General features: G+C 34.2%; 1 protein-coding gene across 4 annotated transcripts in view; it reads right to left on the minus strand.

Annotated features, from left to right (window-relative positions):
• Positions 1-25,271, minus strand: part of FHL5 (four and a half LIM domains 5) — a 65,073-nt gene extending 39,802 nt beyond the window's left edge. For 2 of the 4 annotated variants that reach the window (XM_031964501.1, XM_031964502.1), the window contains exons 1-3: positions 25,147-25,254; positions 18,500-18,563; positions 9,867-10,045 (exon numbers count right to left, since the gene is read on the minus strand). In XM_031964501.1, the coding sequence (XP_031820361.1) occupies positions 9,867-9,973 (107 nt within the window). In that variant the 5' untranslated portion in view covers positions 9,974-10,045; positions 18,500-18,563; positions 25,147-25,254. The other 2 variants (XM_012549223.2, XM_031964503.1) reach the window with 2 other exon arrangements.
• Between the last annotated feature and the right edge of the window lie 313 nt (positions 25,272-25,584).

Raw genomic sequence — 25,584 nt, forward strand, 5'->3', positions numbered from 1 at the left:
CTATTTGAACTCTCACTATTTTTAGGAATGAATAGATTTGCTAGAAGACACAGCCAAATGGGGTCCTCCCAGCTCTCTCTTCCTCCCTCCGTCCCTTGTTCTATCTTTCCTTTTCCCTGCCCTCTTCTCTCCCTCTTCTTCATTCTGTCCTTCCTGCCTTCCTTTCACAAATAGTTTATTATTAGCATCTATTTATGAAAAGTGCATCTTGGTAAACATCAAGGAGACATGAAATTAAATAAAAGAAATCTGCCTTGTAGGAATGTATAGTCTTAAAGCATACATACAAATATCTTTGTTATAAATGAGAATATATGGAAGTCTTATGATTTAATTGAGAATTGTCTCCTTCCAAGGAAATCTGTAATCTATTTTAACATAGTACAGGTAGTTTCTGGGAAGATGGTAGAGTAGGTCAAAAAACTTTCAGTTCTCCAAATTTTTTCCACAAAAGACAGAGAACATTGCCTCAGAGCAACACAAACTTGAGGTAAAACAGTGGTCCTCCTAAGACAATTTGAAAAGAACTGACTGCTTAGGACCAAAATTTGGCCTGAGTGAAGTGTAAAAACCTCCAGGCTGACTAAGCAGAATCCACAAACAATAAGCCCTGTGGATTGCTGAATGAAGTGGATGCCTCAACCTTAAAGATTTCCTTGTTGCAGACATTTTGGGGGCAGTGAAGATGAGGAATGGAGGTGGAAATCCTGGCTGAGTAGGAGAAGATTGAAGGACCTTCCACTATCAAGGAATGTCAACATCACCTATGCTGATTACATGCTTCTCAGGCTGTACAGCAAGGAGAAGGAGCTAACATCTGGTAAATTCAGTAGCAGAGGAGTGGGACCCTATTGGTTATGGGCAGAAGAGTAGAGTCTCTGGTTTCAGTTCCTGGGTAGAAAGCACAGCTGTAGAATGCAACCACCTAAGGGAATACAAATACAGAGTATTTGTGGGACAGTATGGCTGGGGGCCATGGCTTAGAAGTGTAGAGGAAAGCCTAGGGTTGATTAGCGAGACTGCCCTCAGAAAATACAGTAAGAAGGACCTGAGACTTTGGCATATCATCCCCCATGGCTCAGCACTACAACTGTTATTACAAACAAACAAACAACAACAACAACAAAAAACAAAACAAATAAATAAAAATGAGTAAGCAAAGGAGAAAGAATCCAACCACAGATAGTTATTATGGGGATAGAGAAGATCTGGATTCATATTAAAAAAAAATAGTAGAGTTAAAAAGATCACTCCTTTTGCAATGAGAAATGTCAAATGACCCCAAATTCAAAAAGAGTTCTTGGAAGAACATAAAAAAGGATTTTAAAAATCAAATAAGAGAGATTGAGGAAAATAGAAAAAATCAAGAACAAGAAAATTATGAAAAGAAAGCCAATTGGAAAGAGAGAATCAAAAACTAAAGGAAAAAAATAATTCTTTGAAAACTAGAATTGGGCAAGGGGAAGCTAATGGTTCCAAGACACCAAGAAATCATAAAACATTAAATCAAAAAAATGAAAAAAAATAGCATTTTGTAAAACATCAGAAAAATAAATTTGGAGAACAGATTGAGGAGAAATTATATAAAAAGCCAGATTATATGAAAATTACAATAAAAAAGAATCTTCATACAATATCACAAGAAATTATCAAAGAAAATTGCCTTGAGGTTCTAGAACAAAAATGCAAAGTAGAAATAGAAAAAAAAATCCACCAGTCACCACCTGAAAGAAATCCCAGGAGGAAAATTTATAGGAATATCACCATCCAAGTTTCAAAGCTCCCAGATTAAGGACAAAATATTGCAAGCAACAAGAAAAAAGTTATCATGGAGTTATAATAAGGATCACACAAAATCTAGCAGCTATGTTGAAGAACTAACTTTTTGAAATACTATATTCCATAAAGACAAAGAGTTGGGATTAAAACCAAGACTAATTTACCCAGAAAAGATAAATAAATATTATCCTGAACAGAAAAAAAATGGATATTTAAAGAATTCAAAAACTTTCAATTTTTTTTTGTAACAAAAGACCCAGAACTAAGGGAAAAATTGACACACAACATTTAGGAAAATGTAAGGTAAACATTAAAGACCAATTATAGGAGACTCATTAAAGACAAATTATATATTAAAATATTAGCAGTACTCATATGATTGTCATCATTATTTAGATAGTTTTAAGAAAGATGTGGGTTCAGCTGAGTATGATGGGGTGATTCTAAAAAATAAAACTAAGTAGAGAGATTCATACAAATGAGGCATAAGAGGAAAAATTGATACAGAAGAAGCTAAGTAGTGAGGAGGGTGGGTAGTACTGGAAACTTACTCTCAAAGGGAAATGTTAAAGAGGGAACAACATTTATAAATACATACATATTTGGAAGGGAATAAAACTTTTCTAAATTCAGAAAGAAATTAAATGGTAAAGGAATAGGGTGAGGGAAAAGAACAAGAGAAGGATTCTTAGAGGATTAACTGTAGATTAAGAAATAGGACCTGGGGAAGGTACAGGTTAAAAGTAAAGCAGGGAAATGAGGAAAGATAGGGTAAATAAGGTGATAAGGATAGTGAAGAAAAATAGGAAGGACCAGAATATACAACATATAATTGTAGCATAGAATGGGAATAAAATGGAATTTACCAATAAAACAGAAACAGATAACAGATCAAAAAATTGAATTCAGCAACATTCAGGAAACATTTTAAAAATCGAGAGATACACACAAAGATAAAATAAAGGGCATGAGCAGAATTTAGAATGTAATAATAAACTCAAAGTTAAAATTAAAATAGATTTAATCAAAAGTGAAAAATAGAGAACTACATTATGTGTCAACAATATTGTTCCGTATTGTTTGCTTGCCAAAAAAGTAACAGGAATTATATGGGTATAAACATAAAACATAAAACATACAAATAAACTCAGATCTAAGTAACTGAAATAATATTTATTGTTCACAGATAGGTAAAGCCAATATAATTTTTAACATTAAAATTTTACTTAACTTTTTCTATTTCTTCAAAGTCACCATAATTAAAATATTAAAACAATGATTTTACTGAGTTAGAAAAAATAACAAAGTGTGTTTGGAAGAAAATAAAAGGTCAGGAGCTTCAAAGAAATCAGGAAAAAGAGATGAATAAAAGAAGTATAAATAATTCAGCATTATCAGACATAAAATTATATTATAAGGTGAGAGCATTGTTGAAATATAAAAGGATAATTTTGATTATTTAAAATGAATATTTTCTTGTATAAATAAAACTTATGTAACCAAGTATAGGAGAATATTTTCTTGTAAACTTATGTAACCAAGTATAGGAGGAACGCAGAAAATTGGGAAAAAATTTCATAAACAATCAGATAAGATATAATTGGGTTGGAATATTGCGATGGTGTAGGAAATGATAAGACTTGGACTTATAAAGGAAGATGCTACCCACCTTCAAAGAAACAGATGATAGGAGGAAATAAGCAGAGTGCAGCCTTATATACCACCTCATCATGGTCAGTTAACCCCACAAATTTATTTTAAACTACCCAAATAATGATGACACAATCATGAGTATTGCTAATATTTTACACACACACACATGTGTGTATTTAAATATTATGTATATGTATACATATATATGTGTATATATATATATATATGTATATATGTATGCACTTAATTGTAGCCCTCTTTAGGAGTAGAGGGAGGGAGAGGGGGAAAAGTAAAATAAAAAGTGAACAACAGAGAATAAAAGAAAACCAAAAAGGAAGCAAAGAGAAGTTGGACAGTTTTGAAAATAATGTGCAGTATTTATCATATAGGCTTTTTTGACATAGAGATTCATTGTTTTATATTGAATCCTTTCTTATGTTCTGTTGTATAGATGGCAATTGTTTTCTTTAACATTTTGTATGTAATTTTAAAATAAAAAAATTAACAGAAAAAAACAAGAACCAACAAAACAATCAGACAACAGAGTTGTCTGAGGCAACTTCATATATAATAAATATAAACAGTATCCTTATGAGTTTAGGTGATAGATAAGTCTACTTGCCAGATGAGGAAAGTTCAAAGAAGACTTCATAGAGAAGATGGCATAATAATTGTCCCTTAAAGGCTAGGCAGGATTATAGCATTTAAAGATTGCTGCAGGCAGGCATTCCAGGTATAAGTAGTACAGAAGCATGGGACATATTTAAACAGTGAATAATCTAATTTAGTTAGCCTGTAGACCTTATGGGGTATGATATAAGATAAGTATAAAATGGGGCCAGATTGTGAAGAATGTTTTGAAAATGGAACAAGCATTAATTTAACTCTTAGTGTCAGGCACTATTTTAAGTGATAAAGATATTAAGAATTACTTTGAATGACCAAATCATTCTGATTATTATAAATACTTAAATTAACAACAAAGAACAAATGAAGGAAGACACTATCCAGAGAAAGAACTGGTAAATAGAAGTAAGTATAAAATAGTTTTACATGTGTGTGTGTGTGTGTGTGTGCATATATTTGTCTCTAATGGTAGCCATCATCAATTGCAGGGGGAGGGGAGAAAAAAAGGGAAAAAAAAGTTATATGATAATTTTTATTATATACTTAAAAGATATAGTAAGCTGTACATAATAGATTTGCACATATAATTATCTTTTTTTCCTCCTACTATGTTATGGAAATACTTGTTTTATTTTTTTAAAAAAGAGGTTATTTTAGAAAAGAATGAGCAGGAAAAGTTCTATTACTTTAATATGAGTTTAGGAGGAAATAAAGGAATCCAAAGACCAGAATATTTTATTGCCACTCCAGATGTGTGATTTCATTGGTATAGGGTTCAGAAATTCTCAATAAATGCAGATTGGTAAATGTTGTATATTGTCTTAGAGAATTTTCTGGTTCAACAGATTAAATGACTTGTCAAGAGTTACATAGCTAGAATGAGTCAAAAATAGAACTTTGATATAGTTGTTCTTAACTCTGGAAGTCAGTTCCTCAATTGATGGTGCAGTGACCTTAAAGTCAGGAAGACCTGAGTTCAAATCCAGAATCAGACACCAATTAGTGGCATGACCCTAGTCAAGTTACTTAACTCTTAGTTTTGTGTAAAATAGAGATGTACCCTTTCAGGAATTGTTGTGAGATAATAATTGTAAAGTCTTTAGTGCTGTGCCTAGCATATAGTAAGTGCTATGTAAATGTAAGTTATTATTATTGATTTTGAAGTCAGCTTTCCAGCTGATGGCACAATGGATAAGGACTGGTATCAGGAAGAAAGTTCAAAGAGAACCTCTGATATTTATTAAGTGGGTGGCCCTGGAAAAGTAATTCAACCTCTGCCAAGCTCAGGTTCCTGGTGTGTAAAATAAGGATAATAATGGCACTTACTTCCCAGAGTTTTTGTCAGAAGCAAATGAGATAATTGTAAAGTTTATAAAGATTATAAATTGTAAATTGTAAAAATTGTAAAAAGCACAGTAAAATAGGAATTATTTAAGTGCTAGCAATTATATTTGTAAATATTATCACATATATATTATATTTATATATATATTCCTATATAGCAAGCTCTGCTGTCACAATTGATAACATCTTTCAATTCTTTTGACATTCTGTAGAGGAAAGATGCTTAACATTTTTGGTGTTACATAGTTCTTATGACAGTCTAATGAAGCTCTCATCTGAGTAATGTTTTTAAATAATTGAATTAAATAACTAAAATTACATATATAAAATTATATGTTGTTATTCTTTTCTATCCACATCATCACAACCTACATAGAACATACTTAATGCATTTTTGTCAAGTTTCAATCTACTCTACTTGGCAAGTATTTTTTTTATGAACTCTCTCTATAGTAGAAACATATTTTCCTACAGTTTATTGTGGCTCTCTGCCACAATAGCTGAGTGATTTTGGTTTATTCATTTTATCTTTTCTGAGAAGTTCTTCTGAGGACTAGATTACCTCTCAAAAAGATTAGTAGCTTGCTAATTTCTGGGTTTTTTTTCTTTTGCAAGACAATGAGATAAATTGATTTGCTCAGGTTCACATAGCTAGGATGTGTTGTGTCTGAAGCTGAATTTCAACTCAGGGTCTCTTGTCTTGAGGGACCATGATCTATCTACTGCACTATCTATCTGCCTCTGACTGCTGATTTTCAACATCTTTCCCATTATTCAATCAACTAAACTACCATGTTTATTAAATAATATTTAGTTAATACACTGAAGAAAATTATTCTTGTATTTGCTCGTTTATCTTTATGTGTTTATGTGTTTAAACCCCTAAAAATCTAAGTTTTAAATAAACATCAAGGATACTAGATGTATAGTTTATTAATAATGTAACCAATGATAACACAAAGACAAATCATTATCTGCAATGATTTAACTGTGATAATTGTCATAGCCAGAATCAATTCAAACCATTAAAATAAATATAGCTAATTTCACTTATAAAAATATAATCCCACACCATTCAATTTCTCTCAAGATAAGAAGCAACAACTAGGTGATTCAATCGATAGAGCATCATCCTTGGTGTCTGCAGTACCTGAGGTCAAATCTGTCTTCTAGCACTCACTAATTGTGTGACTCTGGGCAAATCCCTTAATCCCAATTATTTCCCCTAAACAAAACAATAATAATAACAACAAAAAACTTACTTGGTGTCTCCTCTCAAGAATCTTTTTTAAAGGTAAAAATGAAAACCTATTCACTGAACCCAGATGACTTTGGAGGGGGAAGTGAGAAAGGATAATTTTGCACTCAAATCCAGTTCACTTGCAGGTTATGGTATCATTTCTCTGATGCCATGGTCCTCTTTGAGAAAGAAAACCAAGCAAGAGCTAGGAGCACCTCTATCTTTCCTTTCCCTCCATCTCCTCTCTAAGAGGGCTTTTTATTGCTCATATCAGTGGAACAAGATGAAGATCCAAAAGGTCCTATCATCTTCACCTGCATTGCAATCTAATGTGCTCAAAAAGCCCATCAGACTACTGGGCATTATCATTTGGTTTTTCTATCAGTTTTGTTGCTGAATCCTTGGGTTTTCTGAGCCTTTCCACATGCCCTGTAGCTGAAATTCCTTTTTATCTTGTCTCCCCCCACTCGCTAGTATGAGCTCCTAGAGAGCAGAAACTATCTTTGGTTTTTGGAACATAGTTAAGTGCTTATTAAATGTTATTTTCATTCATTTGTTTATTCATACATAGCTTCACCAGAAAAATTTCTCCATCCTCTTTCTATCTTCTCTAACTTCTCTTCATCCTTGAGAGGAAAACAATGTTTTCAACTAGACTCTTTTTCATATAATTTTCTTTATAAGGTTTTTTCATAAGTTTAAAGAATATTTACTTACTCTTTCATTTTCTCACAAACATGACAGGTATTTTCAGTTGTCTCACTGGCATGACAAGTCTCTTTGAAATAATAGCTAAAAATCTCCAAACTGTCAACCAAATCATTCTTTCTATAATATTCCATTTATATCTTAAAGATAAAATAGTCTCTGTGGTCTCTGTGGAAGAGCCTAGTAAAACAAGTGTTACTTTAGTGTAAGGATTCTTAGTTTGGGGACACCAAAGACCTCTTGGAATCCCTGGATGGATTTCAAGAGTTTTGTGAATTAAAATGGGAAAGAAATATATCTTTATTTTCACTAATACCTATGTGACACTTTTTAGCTCTTTAATTCAATTATTTAAAAACATTACTCAGATGAGAGTTTCATTAGATTGTCATAAGGACTATGTAACACACAAAAAAAGGTTAAGCATCTTTCCTGGGCAGGATGTGGGAAGAAATGATCTAATTCTTAAAAGATAGCATCAATTGTGACAGTAGAACTTGTCTTATAGGAATATAGTACTCTAGCCAGAGGAAACAATGTAAGCTAAGTCATAGAGATGAGAAACCATGTAACAGATTCAGAAAATAACTAGGTAAGTCATCTCTACTGTGCAGTGATAAGATTGGAAAGAGTCAAATAGCAGAAGGGTTTCAAAGTCAAAGTCCAACAATCCACATAAATACACATATATACATAATATGTATACTTATAAGTGTATTTGTATGTGTATATATGCATTATTGTTTGCTTTTCTCTCATATCTGAGTCTCTGTAACCCCATTTGGGATTTATTTCGTAAAGATACTGATTTGCCATTTTCTTTTCCACCTCATTTTACAGATGAGAAAATTGAGATAAATGTGATTAAGTGACTTACCCAGGATTATACCGTTAGTGTCTGAGGCCAGATTTGTATTCAGAAAGATGATTCTTCCTGATTCTAGAGCCAGTATTCTATCTACTGGAGTGGCATATGTATACATACATATATACACATATATACTTGCACACACATATATGTGCCTATATATATATATGCCCATGAAGGCATGCATAAAATATACAATATATAACATGTATCACATACTTGTGTGCATATATGTGGGTTTACTTTACATTACATTACATTTACATTACTTGTGAATTCACTGGTATAGGGAATTTCCCATTAGCAAACATTATATCAAAGAAGATTGGCAATGAGTCTTAGAAAGTTACCTTGGGGAACACTAAGAATTTAAATAACTTTCTCAGGGTCATACACCCACTATGTTTTTCAAAGGTAAGGCTTTAACCTAGGTTTTCCACATTCTGAGATCATTTTTCTATCACCTATACAATATCACTTTCCCTGAAAGTTTGTTCCTTCTCCTGTTCCCCTTGACCTGTCTGTCTCTCCTTTCTTTCTTTCTCTGTCTCTGTCTCTTTTCATTATCTCTCTGTCTCTGTGTCTCTATATCTCTGTCTCCTTCTATATCTATTTCTCCTTTTTTCTCCTTTTCTTCCCCCTTATTCTCTCTCCCCCATTGCTTTCTCTCTCTCTTTTACCTTTTCCTCCTTCCTCTCTCTCAATGCTAGACATGTTATAAATCCAAAATAAAAATTTGATCTTTGAAACCTGAAAAAAGTTTAGAAAATTTGATGAAACTGAAGAGAAATCAGTTAGTTAGGATGCATATTCAACAGAATTCCTATGGTTTGCTTCTCCAAAATCTATGGAGGACCTTAAATTGTTTATATATTCTTTCCAACAAAAAAGATTTCTTTGCACAAAGACAAACATTTTAAACCTACACACTTACAAATGGGAAAAAATATAGGACAAATACAAGCACAGTGTAGTGCTAAAACACTAGATTAGTAGTAAGATTTGCATTCTAGTCCAATGTGTGGCACTACTTTGTCTAATCCTGAACAAATCACTTAGCTTTTCTAGGTCTCAGTTTCCTCAACTATAAAATTATATTAATACTAGTCTCAGTTGATCCTGAGTAAATTATTGAGCTTTTTTTCAGTAAAGTGAGGACATGAATAGCTCTCTACCTACTTTCACAGAATTGTTGTGAAGGTCAAATGTGATTATGAATGTATCCATACATGGATAAACCAAGTTCTAAGCCATTATTCATTTGGTTCTATCAGAAAGAGCAAGAGACTAGAGGTCAGAAAACCAGGGTATTAGCTCAAGCTCTTTTGATAACTAGTTCTATGATCTTGAGTAATAATAATAATAATAGCTAACATTTATATAACCCTTGAAGATTTGTAAAACACTTTGTATATATAAACTCATTTGATCTTCACAACAACTCTGTATATTAGCTGATGTTAGCATTTCCATTTTACAGATAAGGTAAGATACCAGTAAACACTGAGGGACTTAAAACCAAGCTGGAGCAGATAATAAGCATCCATAGCAAGATTCAAATTCACTTCTTCCTGATCCCAGATCCTGTCCTACCATGCCATCTAGCAGCCTCTATCACTTTTTATCCCCAGACCTCACTTTCCTTACCTGTAAAATAAGTGTGTTGAATTAGATGTCCCCAGGTCCTTTTTCTTGTTCTGAGATGCTGCCGCCTTTGGAATATTGACTTTTGGTTCTGCATCTGTATTTATCATACTAACAGAGAAGGCTGTTTTCCTCTTTTAAAAATAACTTGAGTTTTTAATTCCGCCATCAATCAAAATAACCTAAAACAAGCATCAGAGAAGTGGAGTGGAATGTTTGATATTAATCTCAAGGGACATATTTTGCTGGCCCCGTTTTGTCGGAAGCTGAATGTCTTATGTTGAGCATTCAACTCCAGATTCTCTGGGGAGTTGACAAACAGTTCTCCCATGAAATAATGCAGCTGACTGTGGCTTTCCAGTGGGTTAATTTGTTCTCTGGATACTGAAATAACACATGGTATACTCTTTGCAGAGATTGATATAATTATGATAACTCTTAGGAGAATAAAGATAAATTGCAATTCAATCAGTCAAGAATTTATTCATAGCTCTAGAACGAGAAGGGACTTCTGAGATCAACTGACTTTTTTCTCTTTCTTTTACATATGAGGAAACTGAGGCCTAAGGAAGGTTAAGTGATTTACTCAAAGTAACACAGATAATAAAGGTACTAAATATTCAGAAAAAAATTGTTCATATATACTTTGAGTACAGAGTTAGTGCTTTTAATCATTGGGCCAATCTGCCTTCCCTTTCAAGTGCCTCCCATATGCTATAACTTTTGCTTGGCACTGGAGATAATTTCAAGAGGGAAATGCTTAATGAAAATATACATAAGTAATGTTCATATTTTTAAAAGTTTCTTATTTTTAAAACCAACAAAATAAGACTAATTTTTTAAAGTGCTTGAGGTTTGTACCAACTATGATTCATTTATAAGAAGATAATTTTCCAATAAAGCTTATAAAGCAAAGGATTGTTTAATTGATGAAGTTAGTTTTGTGTTATCCAGTTTCCCAGATCTTATCTTCTATATTTTCCCACTCTTGTTTGTTCTTTGGAGCAATTCATTGATTCTTACATCTTTTTTATAGCAGTTATCCGAAATGTAGATCACAGAGACAATGTAATATTTTTGAGATAGAGTATTCCTAAAATCACTAATTAAATTCAACATTTATTTAAATATCTACTATATGTAGCACTATGCCAGTTATTGAAGGATATAAGAGATAAGACAGAATATCCCTGCCTACTAATGAGTTAACAATTTAGTAAGTGGATATGACATCTATAAAAATAATGACAGTATTTAAGTGCATAAAAACAATGTGAGATTTAAGTGTAGAAAAGCTATTTCTGATCTGGGGAGATCAAGGAAAGCTTCCAAGAAGGTAATGTTTGAGACAGCCTTTACAAGAGAGGTAAGAATTTAACTGACTGGATGGGAGGGTAATAGAGAGGATATTCTAGGCAAAGGGAATACACTTATTATAAATAATCTAGAAGGACAAGGGCAGATTCTTTACCCTGTTTCCCCACTAACTCATTATTTGCTTTTTATATTGGTCTTCCAAATTATACACTATCTTCTTACATAATTTTTTAAAAAGGAAATTGACTACAGAGGGAAAAAATGGAGGTAAAATACAAGCTATAAAAGTTTTTAGCTTGTAATATGGACCCCTAAGAGCTAACTACTGGATTATTAATCTGTTTTATGTACATTTTTTTTGCCCAATTTCTCTTTTGTTTGACAATTTGTTTTAATTGTTGATGAAATGGACCTCAGAAACCATTTGGTTCAAAGGTGATGATACAAAGAGGAAGATAAGCAAAGTATACTGCTTTCCAGCATCTAATTTTCATAACTGGTATGAAGCCTTTGTAATTAATAGCTTAAAACTAGTTTACTGTAATATGTGACTATGGGACAAAATATATTGCATAGTTGTGACTCAGCTAGTAGAAATGTGGGTTTTGATTTATAAATCACTATGATAGAGAAACAATTTCATTCAAGAGACTTTTTTTGGAGAAGTAGGGTTGGTCAATGCTAGACCTTTCAATGGGTCACAAAAGATATCTGACCTGGGTCTGAGAAGAAAATCAACACAGACCATGAGAGACCTCTGTTTCAGTTTGGGAACAGATTCAAAGTTTATATTGTTGGAAGAAATGATTGGAGGGAAAGAAAATATTCCCATCTGCTGTTAGTTGCTGAATTGAGTTTAGAGCACAAAAAAAGTTGAGTTTGAAATGGAGTTGAACAGAGCTAAATCTAGACTTTAGAGAAGACAACTGATTGGATCCTTATTTATGATTCATTATGAGGCAACTAGGTGGGCTCATGGGGCAAAGAGTCAGGAAAAACAATGTTCACATCTGATCTTCTTAGATATGATTAAAAAAAAAGCATGACAAAAAGTTACATGAAATAATTTCTATCCATGTACATTAGGCACTCTATAAATGTCAGTCCTATGCTGTTATATATTTTTATTTTACTTTATGGAAGTAAAATATTACAGGAAAGTGCATTGCCCATTTTTTTTCACAGAATTTTTGTGTGCTATTATTATTTTGTATCATCTACTCTTTACCAAATACAGGGTAATGATTAAACCATTATAATGATCATTATAAAGATAATTTGTACAATAGACTCCTATTTGGCTAATTTAACTCAGAAGCAACTCATTTAATTTCTGGCTGCCTCAGTTTTCTCATCTAAAAATTGGAGAGATAATAATAACATCTCCCTTCCAGGATTATTTTAAGGATAAAATGACATGTATGAAGAGTTCTACAAACTTTAAAGTACTACATAGTTGCTAGCTATTATTAATAGAACCCCCCCAAAATGAACAATAAAAAAAAATAAAAATTCTCAGCTTACTTAGGTTAGTTTTCCTATACAGTTTAAATCAAATTAAAATTCTAATGGTTATATTCACTTCTATAACTAACAAGAAAACAATACAAATTCAGTTTTCCCCTTGGTTTTAAGACATGTATAGCTTAGGCCACATTGAGTTATAATATAGAAAGTCAAAGTCCAGCACATACACCAAATATAAGTTTAGCTGGTAAACACATTTGCTTTTGCTTTGGGTGGTTCTAAAGAGCTAAATTTACATGTCCTTTCAAATTTGAGAAATCAAATAAAAGTGACTTTCTTTGAGACTAATTTTTTTTTTAAACAGCTTTTACTTATGTGTAATTTAGGTAACTGTAGAAGCAGTAAAATACCATGGGGAGGTCACTGAATATAGATTCAGGATTTGCATTCAAGTTCTCAACTTGGATACTTTGCTACCATTATGACCTTAGCTAAGTTGTTTAGTTTCTCTGGGCCTCAATGTCTTCATCCATTTAGGCATAAGGACCTTTAAGAAGTCCCTCAGGCTCATAATCTACAAGACTTTTATCTCAGTTCTTAGACAACATTATACTAGTATTTCTAAGAAGCTTGGTCTAGAATAGTGGTTCTCAATTTTTGGCCTCAGAATTTTAAAACCCTTACAAATTATTGAGAACTCCAGAGAGGTTTTGTTAATAATGGTTAATATCTATTAATATTTACCATATTAGAAATGAAAAAAATAATTTGCCTTCTAGAACCTCTAAAAAAGATTCTAGGGAACCTCAAATTCCCAGATCACATTTAGAGAACTGCTGGTCTAGAAATTTGGTAGATTTAGGAATTTCACTTCTGGATCTCAGAGACTTGATCCTGGAATTTCTCCATTTTTATTAATACTTCAAGGTCAATCCATTATTGCCACACCACTGCTATTGACTGATTCTCATCCTTCAGTTTTTGGGATAATCTGGGAATTCCTTACCACTCATTCTGTTACCATCTTTAAAACTGTGTAGCTTATTTCCTTTTGGGCCCTAAGATTTCTACTCTTAGCATTATCATACTGTTATGAATCTTTAGAGCAACCTCCTACAGGTTTGATACCTTAGTTTCTATATGTAATGTTTCTATCAGTTCTCTTAGTTTTTGTCTGTTCTCTTTTTGTCTGTTTCTCATTTCCCTTGTAGAGCCTAAACCCAAGGCCATAGATTCAGCATTAAGACTAGCCATGGCTCAATTGTCCTCAAATGTACTAATGTTGAAGTTTCCCTTCCCAGAGATAGAAGTCCTTTGATCAGTGGTTGGCAATGAGAATGCAAGACAACGCCTAGGCATAAATTCCCTATACACACACACACACACACACACACACACACACACACACACACCAAAAGGATGGCATTTACAATTTGTCTAAAACTGAATCTGACATCCTGAGCTAAACAAGTTTGTTAGGAAAAACTTTCTCATTTAAATAGGAGTGATAAATACAATTTCACATATCACATAATTCTTCCCTGATATAACAGAGTCAGTTCTAACAGTATAATATATTGAGTTTCATATATTCTGACACTGATGTGTGTTCTGGAGGCTATTGTTTTATAATCATCTTCTTCGAATTCATGAAACAAGCTGATGAGAGAAGTTGCCCATCTATATTTTATTCTGACTATTGCGATAAGGGCCTGTCAACATTTTTTATTTCCTCTCTTATTTTCAAGCTATAAAAAGTTTGCTTTTTCCCCCTTATTAGAAATATGTTTGAAATGTCTGTATATTGAAATGTCTCAAGTTTTGATAGTTAAAAATATAATGTTAGCTGCAAAAATAAAACTGATAACATTTAGAAAACTTCATGATTTAGTGAAATGATACTGATCTAAAGTCAAAAAAAGAGCTGTGTCATCCTTGGCTGTGATCAGGTGTTATGGGGATATCTTCTTGTTGAATTATATGATATGGAAACTTGGGGACATGAAGGCTAGACAAGCTTTGAAGGTCCTTCTAGTTCTAAAATTATGAGTACAAAATGCCCTGCTGGAAAACATAACTCATGACCTTTTTTGGTATGTAGAAATTTAACAATGTGTAGGCAGAAATGAATTTCTCAAAGCATTGCTAATGTAGCAGCCAGCTTGAGTTCAAAATGGATTAGTGCCAGATCAGCATAATGAAAATAAAGCCCTCTAAGAGGTTACTCCTTCATTTGAGAGGCTGATCTTTTTGGTGAATTCAAAACATCTTATTGCTGACAAATATGAAATTTGGATTTGGGCTGATTCGGGGTGTAGCTTTATACACTTAATGTAATACTTTGTTATTTTTTTTAATGTAGGCAAATAACTGTTGGCAAAGGGATGGAGGAAATGTAAAGCTTTAACCTGAAACTTCACATCACATTGAGCATATAAGTCCATATCCTTTATTGGGACTCTTTTCTAAAGTGACCTGGGCTGAATAATTGCCAGTCATTAAGATGATGTAGGTCAAGTTGTACACAACAAAATTTATTTTTTTTTTTGCTCAATAGATTTACAGACTGACCAAGAGGTCTTTAAATCCTATTTTTTATTGAGGTCTTTTTATTGTATGCCCAATACTCATTATTTCCTCTGTTTATATCCAATACTTAAATTACTTACATTATGCCTATAGCATATTTATTCCAATAACTTTTTTATTTTTTTACTTCTCTGTGTTCCTCCAAGTACCAACTAAAAGCTTATCTTCAACCAGAAGCCTTTCTGGTTTTGTTTTTATCATTAATGCCTTTTAGAAGTATGTGTTAGTAAACAGGGGTGTGCCAGTGAAAGTTTGACAATTGGCTCTACAGGAAAAAAAAAAGTGTGCTCATGACAATTAAATTAAATTTAATTGCATTATTAACATTTTCTCCATCACTTTTGTTAAATCTAGACAATCAACCAAAAAATAAACCAAATTCTAATTTGTAATGTTTACATATTGCCAAAGTGTAAAATGCTTATACTGAAAAATTAACATAATTGGCTGATTTTGAGCTGGCTCCTGCACCCCCTTGGCTCTTCTGATTATCTCCAACTCATTTTTAGTGTACCTAGTTTGTAGAGTTACTTATATATTGTTTCTCTATTAAATACTGAGTTTCTTGAGGGCAGAACTATTTTTTCCTCTTTTTGTATCTTCAGTACTTAACAAAGTGCTTAGGACATAATAAGTATTTAAATACCTGTTGCCTTGATTTTTCTGTCCCTCAATTTCTCATCAGTCTTTCTTCTGATATCAAAATGAGTCTTTTAAATAAAAGTTTTTTTCTCCAGAGACGACATTAATTAATCCAACATTATGGATTCAAAGTAACTAATATGTAAAAGAAACATTTGAAAAATGTAGCTACTTCCAGCACATTCTGCAAACAGAATTTTTTTCTTCTCTAAAAGGATCTTGACCTATCATTAAGAATTCAATCATTTCCTGGGGTCATCAGCCTTTTAATTTTTTTTTTAACCATTGTTCTAGTTAGTTGGTTGATTGCTGTACTTAGTTCTCTAGGAGGACCCAAATGACATCACTGTCATTTTGCCATTGTGTTGCAGTCAAGGTACAGTGTGCCTCAGATTGGCTGATCAGATCAACACCATCTTGGAAGATGATTGAGCACATATAATCCACATAAACATTGGGTGTAGAGATGTCTCTAAATTTTCACATCTCATTTCTTTTGAGCTACTACAATTCTGCTTCACTCATAGAGCACAGTGCCTTCTTTGATGTGGGCATTCCATGCTGGATTGTCTCTTACCAATGTCTCCTGTGTCATAGAAGTGATTCCAAAGTTTTCTAAAAAGCCCTCCAAAATGTCCTTGCTTTGCTTCTTCCAACTTCCCCATGACTGCTTACCTTGTGTGAATTCTCCTTAAAATAGACATTTCAGCAAAATCTTTATTCTATTACCATTGCCCATTCTAAACCCCAGGTCGTTCATATGATCCACTTTCTTGGCTCCTTCTCCCACATTGCTGAACAATACTAGATAAAGTCATGCAAATTCTCCACTGGGTCCTCCAATTTACAAATTTATTCTCCTCAAGGATCTCACACATTTGGAGATGACCTACATGAGAGAGTTTAAGTGTAGGGTGAATAGGAAGTCCTCAAAGTCTTAAGTGTATAGTAGCAGGAATCAGGCAAGGTCATAGAGCAAGTATAAGAATTTTAAAAAATATTGGGAAAAAGAAAGAGGAAATAAGGGGGGAAGGCAATGAAGACACTGAAATGAAAGCTGATTTAAATGACATCTGACTTTGACATTCCAATGTGCAACAAAGTATTTGGCTCTTCTCTCTCTAAAGAAATGTATTTCTCGTAAGTTTAGAATGACTGAAAACAAACATTATTGTGTTTCAATATTCCTGAACACAATTACTCTTGATGCTATGTAAGGAAGTTAACCTACTAAACTTAAAATCCCCACACAAATTGTCGCCTTACCACAATGTTGGCAGAGCTAACAAAGTGAGGTAGCAGAAATGTCAGTAATGTGATGTTACATTAAGAAACCAGTCCCTTATTTCTGCCTAAATTCGAATAGACATACATACAAATTTTTCCTCTCAATCAAGGGATTTGGATTAGCTTTAAGCATATAACAAATATGTTATTTTGCCTAAGACATACTTTTACAATATTTATGTAGTCAATTACTTTCTCAATTACTTTCTATAGATTTGCCTATGAAGGAAATGCCAGTGTTTGAAAAGGACATAGCTGGGTATATGAAATCATACCTCAAATAACTTGTTATTTATGGCAAATCTATATTTTATTAATGTTTGTGCTATTCCCACACTTAAGAAACACAAATAGAAATAGCTATATTTGACCTTAAGATGGATCATAAGATAGAAAAGAGGTATATGATTCAAAGAGTGGAGGAGGAAGTTGAAATGTGTGGTATGGATCTTTCCACACATAAGCTGCTTTATTCTTTGCTTCAAGAATTATCACTGTAGGAGTAGCTTGTCTGTATGGGCCATGGAACATCAGATCATAGAACATCTCTAGAAAAATAACTCAGGGTTACTAACAGTTTCATTATTTTGAGTTTCTGAATACTGGATAACTTTTTTTTTTTTTTGAAGACAGGACACATACTTTTTTTTTTTTTTAAATTTCAAATCAGTGAATGCCTTCAAAGAATGGAATGGTATGTTTTTTCTAAGAGTCCTGAAGGTTACCACATTTATAGTATTTATTAAGCATTACTATATACAAGATACCACATTAGATTATGATAATACAATAATAACAAAATAACTACTGTCCCTGAGGTACTTCAATTTGACTAGAAGATAGATTCATTCATTTAGGAAAATGAAAGAGAAATCCAAAATCCCTGATGTTTTTCAGATAAAGAGAGCACATTTCAGAATGTTGAACCACTTCAGGAACTCAGAATACAACTGTAAAGCATTATTTATAAGCTGTGTTGTCCCATCCTCACAGGATCAATACAAGTCATACGAAGAGATCTCTTTTGAATACACTAAATACCAACAAGCAGCTATTGGTCACAATATTTTACTAAGTTTTGCAATAGAAAACTTCAGATTTATAGCTATTTAATCAGCCAGAGCTTTGGCTAAAATGGTTCTGGAAATCTCATGAAGATGTCTGATACTTTAAACAATATTTATGCAATTCCCCCCCACAAACAAGGGAGGAAAGAATTTACCCAAAGACTCACATTTGATGCAAGCAGCTTCACACTGTGTCTTATGAAAGGATGAAAGATTAGGAATATATTATATACCATGATTTTTTTTCTTTCTCCAACAAATACATACATTGAATCCAAAAGAAGCAGATCAGGCTGCCAGGGATGTTTGAGGGTATCCTCCAACTTCAGCTCTGTGGGAGAAACATGAATTTAGCGTCACTTTGTTTTCTCTAGGTCTTGTGACATGTAAAGAACTAACTCCCACTCTGCAGCTGAACAACCACTCCCTGCCCAAATATATTTACACACTGTGAATAGCAAATCCCATGCAGGACATCCCTAAAGGAGAATTCAGCCAGATGGATAAATTAAAAGCTTTGGCTGAAAACTACCCACCATCCACCTGTACCCATAAACCCATATACCATAAACCCCCATACCCACATACCCCTACATACAACTGGCATAAAATAATAAAGGTAGCATGCACTGGTGTAAACCTTGAGACTTCTTCGGTACAATATTGTTTTAAAAATAATTACTTTTCTGCTTGTATGATAGAAATGGCTGACTAGAAGACACTGGTTATTAGGCAGTCATACTAAAATAATTCCTTCAGGATCAGAATCCAGCCTGGGGATCCCTACTGGAGGATTTCTCCCTACTGTTCACTTCCTACATCTTCTCCAGCAGGTCCTAAGGAAATCTTGACATTTGAGCCCAGAAATGACTCTTCTCAGGAAATTATCTTTTTGAGGGTTCCTACCACAATTCGGGGAGTCCAACTCCATGACCATATATTAACATAAGGCATGGAATAAAGGTGGTAACTGAAGGAGAAAATCAAATGTGAGTTCATTGTTTCAACAATTCCCTGGGTGAGGAAATTCCCTCTACCAAAGGTATCTTCAATAATCTTAAGAGAACTGACTTTAAGGCTATTTTATATGACTGACTTAGGATCACATAACCATCATAGGTCAGAAGGAAAACTTGAGCATTGATTTTTCTGGTTTTAAAGACAGCTTTCTATATACCATGTTCACTCTGATGGATGACAGATATAGACATGAGAGACATGTAGATCGATATAGACAGAGCTATTTAGATGCATATATTTCTATTCTAAGTCTAGGATTTTTCTTATTTTGTTCCACTGTGTGAGGTTGTCTGGATTCTAATTCTAGTTCTTTTAATTGTATGACTATCTCCTGTAATTGTAGCAAAGATATGTGGTCCCCATGTATGGAAAGGTCTATGTGTTGCAAGGAGACTGTCCTTGTCTGTGGCTTGAAGGGAGGCAGAAAATCTCTACTTCCTCCACCCTTCTCAAAGGAAGTCTTTTATTCTTGCCAGAAAGGGAAGCAAAACACTGGAGTTGTGTTAAGGACCATGCCTAAGTGTGAAGGGGCAGGACAATTCTCTAAAAACCCCCACAGCTGTGAATCATAATGATGTGGTTCTAGTGGTAGAGAATTGTGAGAATCCCCTTTTTGGTAGAAGGCACAGGTCAAACGTGAAAGAAATCAGGAACCTGAAATCTAAATGGCAAAAGGAACTTTTATTTTTTTGCTAAGAAGCTCTCTCTAAGCATACAGATCTCTTAATAAGATTTGCAAAGAATGTATTAACAGAAACCTATTTTATGAGCAAATCTGGGGGGCTGAGGGCAGGCAGTTTGAGCTGATTATCAGATCAAGATTTCCCAATTTAATGAAATCATTTTGAAGACTTTTCCCAGAATTTGGAATTTCCTGAATAGGGATCTGGCTACCCCAAAAGATCAATGGAGGGGTTATTCATGATCTCCAATTGAATGAGTCGCTTATTTTAGAAAAGGCTTGTCTGGAAAGTATACCCCCTCCCAGACTCTCTGGAGTCCGAGACCCCAAATCTCCCTTCTTTTACATATCAAAGGGGACACAGTTTCAGAGTTCACCCCATCAATAACATACTTGAAGGGAATTGCAAATCAGCCTTTACTGATGCAGATGTTGCTTGTGAATTGGGAATGAAATAAATTGGAGGCAAAAGGGAAAAGCAGAGAGATCAGAGAATGTAACTGCCTCTTGGTCTCCTTGTATTGTTATCCTTTCAAATAAAGGGACCTATTCTGCTGGTCAGAATTAGATCCCCAGCAGTCACTAACAGGTGGCTCCTGTAACACCCAGCAGCTATCAACAGGTTGCTCCCATAACAGAATTGGGGTCTACCACCCTGCTCTTCTCAGACTAAAGGGGTACTAGGCCTGGAAGCATATGTATCTATTTCCTTAAATGATTGTCTAGGGAATATGATTGGATTACATCTAACTTTTGACCACTTTGTCATTTTGGGAGGAGTACCACAATTTTTACAAACGAGGCTTGGCCCTTTTTGTCATCTAAGACCAGTTCCACAGTGAACATACATGACTAATAGCAAACAAAATAAAACAAAAAACCCAAAACCTTTCTATCCAAATCATAGCAAAACAGAAACCAGAGGAAGTATACATAGGATAATAAATGCTAAATAATATAGAATGAAGTTCTCCCAAAAGCTTTCCCAAAAGGAGAAAACAACTCAACCAAAAGAGAGTATCCTAGATTACACCCATGGGAAAACACCCCTAAGTCCCCAAGGTTGCAATCTGGGACTGGGGACATGTTGGAGACAGCTTGCTTCTTTTATGTTTTCCCAGAGTCTTATATTTCAGCTACCTCAAGAGGAGTTGTTCTCTTCCATCTTTTCTCAAAATTGGAAGGCAGGAGTATCAGATTGAAGAGGCCCCAAAAGGGAACTGGCTGAGAACTGAAGCTCTTACCTTTTACCAATTCTGCCTCACCCTTTACACAGGGCAAAGTCTTTATATCCACTGATAAAGAGCCCCATACCACTGGGCTTTAGGATAGGGGGCTACATGATATAACCACTTAGCCTCAATTTTCTCATCTATATGATCAGAATAAGACAAGTCCTTCCTTTACAGTTATCACAAGAAAAACATTTTTATGCCTTGAATTGTCATGCCCTGAATAAAATTATACTCCCCCCACCCCCTTTTTCCTTGCCATTAAGACTGGGAGAATTGAGTTAGGAAAAAGCTTGAAGCTCCTTTACATTCCATTGTATAATAAAATCCAGGTGCATTATCTCAATCCTTTCTAGGATATTTCCCCCTCAGTTTGAGTATTGCTCCTCGCCTTGCTGTCTCCTGTAACCCCAGCTTTCTTATCTTGACCCTTATCCTGTCAGGATTAAGTTATGATTCTTTCCTGGAATTATGGCTTGTCTGCTCATCCAGTGTCTTCATCCCCCTTATCTGCTTTTGTTTCCCCTATAAGATTGTATACTCAGATTATTCTGTTTGTAAACCCTAGTTAGCTATAAAAGTTGCCTGCCTCAGTTCCTTGAGGCCAAATGATTTTTGAACATGAGTTCTGTTCAGCTGGCTAGCCTAAAAAAAAAACTCTCCACATTAAAAAGATTGAAAACCAATCTCTGTCTTGCCTCAGTTTCTCTGGCATTACAATATACCTTAAAATATCCTGGAATGGTGTTTATGATCAAATAAAACTGGGATGATGAGGCTTCACTGAAATTTAACTTTGGTATATTGAAAACATTGACTAAATAGAGATAATTAGGAAGATTGAATGATTCAGAATAAAGTTATGAAGCATATTTTAAGTAACATTAAATTTCTTCACAGAAGTCCTATTGCCAATGCCTAAATGGAATATGAAGCTGATCTAGAGTTCTGGATGGCTGTGTCATTTGAGGACAATTTCTAGCAGGTTACCAAACTGGAAAAGTTATCATCCCAATGATAAGATTGTCTGAGGATCAACCTATCTAAGCACGGGAAAACAATCAATCAATCAGCATTTATTGTCTATTATGATAGGCACTGGGGTAGGCTGGAAGGATAGTGATAAAAATGAAACCTCTCTAAAGTAGCCTATCAGGGGAAATATGTACATATACAAATACCAAAAAAATACAAGATAATTTGATGGGGTTAGGGTTCTAGCAGCTAAGAGCTTCATATGTAGCAGGTGCCATTTTGAATTTTTCTTGGTTTTGTAGAATACCATAACCAAAGCAATGAACTTGAGGTCCAACTGCTAGAGATAAAGGAATGCCTTTACCTTAATTATGTCTTTGCCTGGAATTCACTTCCTCCTTATGTATACCTCTTAGAATCCTTAACTCCTTTTAGAGCCATTTGGATCCAGAAGTAAGATATTGTTTAGGGCTATTGAAGATGGCCTGGTTGCAATGGGAGACCTTGGCCTTTTAGAGTGAAGATCTTTTCTAAGGGAAGGTTTTTTTCTAGGTCTCAGTTTGAGGCAGCTTGAGTGTTTAAGGCAACAAGGTTAAATGAGGCCAAAAAAACCCCAAAAACATAAAATATAGTACTATGCAGATGATCAACAGTTTCAAAAATCACTGAGAAATGGAGGAGAATGAGTGAGGAAAGGCCATTGGAATTACTGGCAGCCTTTGAGAGAATAATTTTATTAAGAACGGGAACAGAAGAAAGATCATAAGAGGTTAAGTAGTAAGAAAGTGAACAGTAAATATAAACAAAGATTTGAATTTTTTTAGAGAGAAGTCTGTTATAGCCTGTTAATGATAGGATGCAGCAAAAAACCAACAAAAAAACCAACCCAGGTCCTTTGTAACTACATAAGCCTTAAGGAGGGACATTGACAGGAGGCTTTTGTTGAATTTTAATTAAATTCCTACAGCTACTTCTTCAGGCAAACTGGGGAAAGCCTTTACAGGATTATCTTGCCCTTAAAGGGACCTTTGTTACAAAGTGCCTTTAAATTCCTGTCAGACAAAATTATGACTCCATAGTTATTGTAGCCAATCAGAAGGCTAAGCTATAAAAGTCAACCCTCCAGGTTATTTTTTCTGCTACAAAAGAACTTACTGGTACCCCATTTCTTCTCTAATTCCTTTTAGGAATTTAGTCCGTTCATCAAGCACCACAATGGTGAGTTCATTAGGAATTTCACCTGCCTTATGCTGTTTTCTCCCTTCTTAATGGCCAACGCCCTTTTGGAATTTAGACCATTGTCAATAGCATAACTACTTTACACTTGAAGATAATCTAATCTTTTTAGACACTTTGTGTCTAAATTCTTTTTAGACACTTTGTGATACCAATCCCAAACTCCCAATATATTTTGGTGTTCAGCCCCTACACCTATCAATACTCCCAAGGACTTGGGAGTTCCAGGACTATAAGAAGCCACACAGCCAGAAAGATAGCATTGGATAAAAGTATTGATGGAATAGTGAGTTTCTGGGCCAATCTGGAAGCTACTGAACTTGAACCGGCATCAATATCACAACAGTGGCAAGAATTTTGAAGATGGTCCTGGTCTAAGACTCTAAATCCAAAAGAGTTCCTAGACTAAGCAGGAGCCAGAAATCAAAAAGCGAAAAGGGACAGTTCTTGAAATGGAGAATTAAATGTTTACATTGCTTGCTCAGGGCTATATATTTGAAAGACTTGTGGTTTTATGAAGCACCACTTCATAGTAATGTTCTAAGTTGCAACTTCTCTACAAAAGCTCCTCTAAACTTTGACTGAATTTAAGGAAGCAAAGTGTTCAAAATGAAAGTGGAAGAGTCCCACTGTACTCTTGGCTCTAGTCAGATCAGGACACCTGGAGCATTGTGTTCTATGAACCACATTTTGGGATTTTTTCATGACTACTAGTTAGGATATTACAAAATGTTTTCCTTTCTTACTTGCCTTTTTCCAAGTATTTTCTTTTTTAAAAGGTTTTTCCTAATTCCCACCATTATTTCATATTTATTCTGTCCATATTCTGTATTACTTATTTGTGACACCGTTATGTTCCATCTACCAGTCATATAACACCTTAAAATATTGATATTTTAAAAATAGTCCTTTGAAGGTTTGGGGTCATTAAAGGAATTTTTCCATTTCTTGAAGAAAATTTGACCTGTTCTTCTCATGTTCAGTTTTGGACCCAACTTGTCATCCACTGATCCTGTATGTGCCACATATAAAAATTAATGGTATTTAAAAATATACTATATCCTATTAGAATGTTATCCCTTTGAATGCAAGGAATGTCTCATATTTATCTTTACATCCTCAACGGCTGACACTAATGCCATTAAATACAAGGAATTTTTCTTGGACTAAATGGCTAAATTTTAGATTCAATAAACTTGTGATTGAAAAATAGAAATTGATGCTTCTTTATACTTAGCACAGTTCTTGCATATAGTAATTACTCAGTAGCTGTTTTCTCATTCATTCACTACATCACAGAAATGTTATTAAGAAAGCCTTTTGTAAACTACAGTATAGTATAATTTGACTTTTGGGGCTGGCAATTTGCTTATTTTATATCAAGGTTCTAAATGGCCCCTTTTGTTCTATAAAGTGCTAAGTATATAATAAAGATGACATTTCTTTACAATGCCTTTGCATCATCTTTGTATGACAGCAAGGGCATTTTAAGAGGGAAGGACGTCAGTATTCAATTGTCTTAGACACTGGCATTTCTAGATTTGAGCATTTCCCTTCTATCCCATTTCCCCATATATTTCCAGGCTCACTCTCTCCAGATCATTTCCATTACAACTGAGACAAAGTTAATTTCTTGAAAGTGTTTTTATCTTTAGAATATTATGGCCAAAATAGTGAAAAATAAAATACAGGTTTAAGTCTACAGAGTAAAAGTTTCCTGAACCAAATCAAATCTAGCTTTAAAACAACAGAGTTCATAAATAGCTTACCAGATATCAGTCTTCATTACTCTTGTTGGCTTCCATTCAGAGTGGTTTGAATGTTTCCTAAGTGGATGATAACCAAGGAAACTTATATACCTAGCTGGAGACAGATGTAGGTAGTTGCTGTTGCCAATCCTTTGTCCCACCCCCACCCACCCAATTGTATTATGACAGTGCTACTTTGAGAGCATAATGTGCATGAAACATTCTGGTCATATTTCCTCAAAGGGCAGGTGGTCGGATATAGCTAGAACATATCAAAAAATTTCTTTCTTTTTAAAACTATTGTATGTGCACTAGAAAATTGTTTTGTTTCTCGCTGAGGCATTTGGGGTTAAATGACTTGCCTAGGGTCATACAACCAGTTAAGTGTCTGAAGTCAGATCCTACTAACTTCAGGACCAGTGCTCTATCCTCTGTACCATTTAGCTGCCCCACATACAG

The sequence above is a fragment of the Sarcophilus harrisii genome, chromosome 4 (genome assembly GCF_902635505.1).
Source record: "Sarcophilus harrisii chromosome 4, mSarHar1.11, whole genome shotgun sequence".
NCBI lineage: Eukaryota > Metazoa > Chordata > Mammalia > Dasyuromorphia > Dasyuridae > Sarcophilus > Sarcophilus harrisii.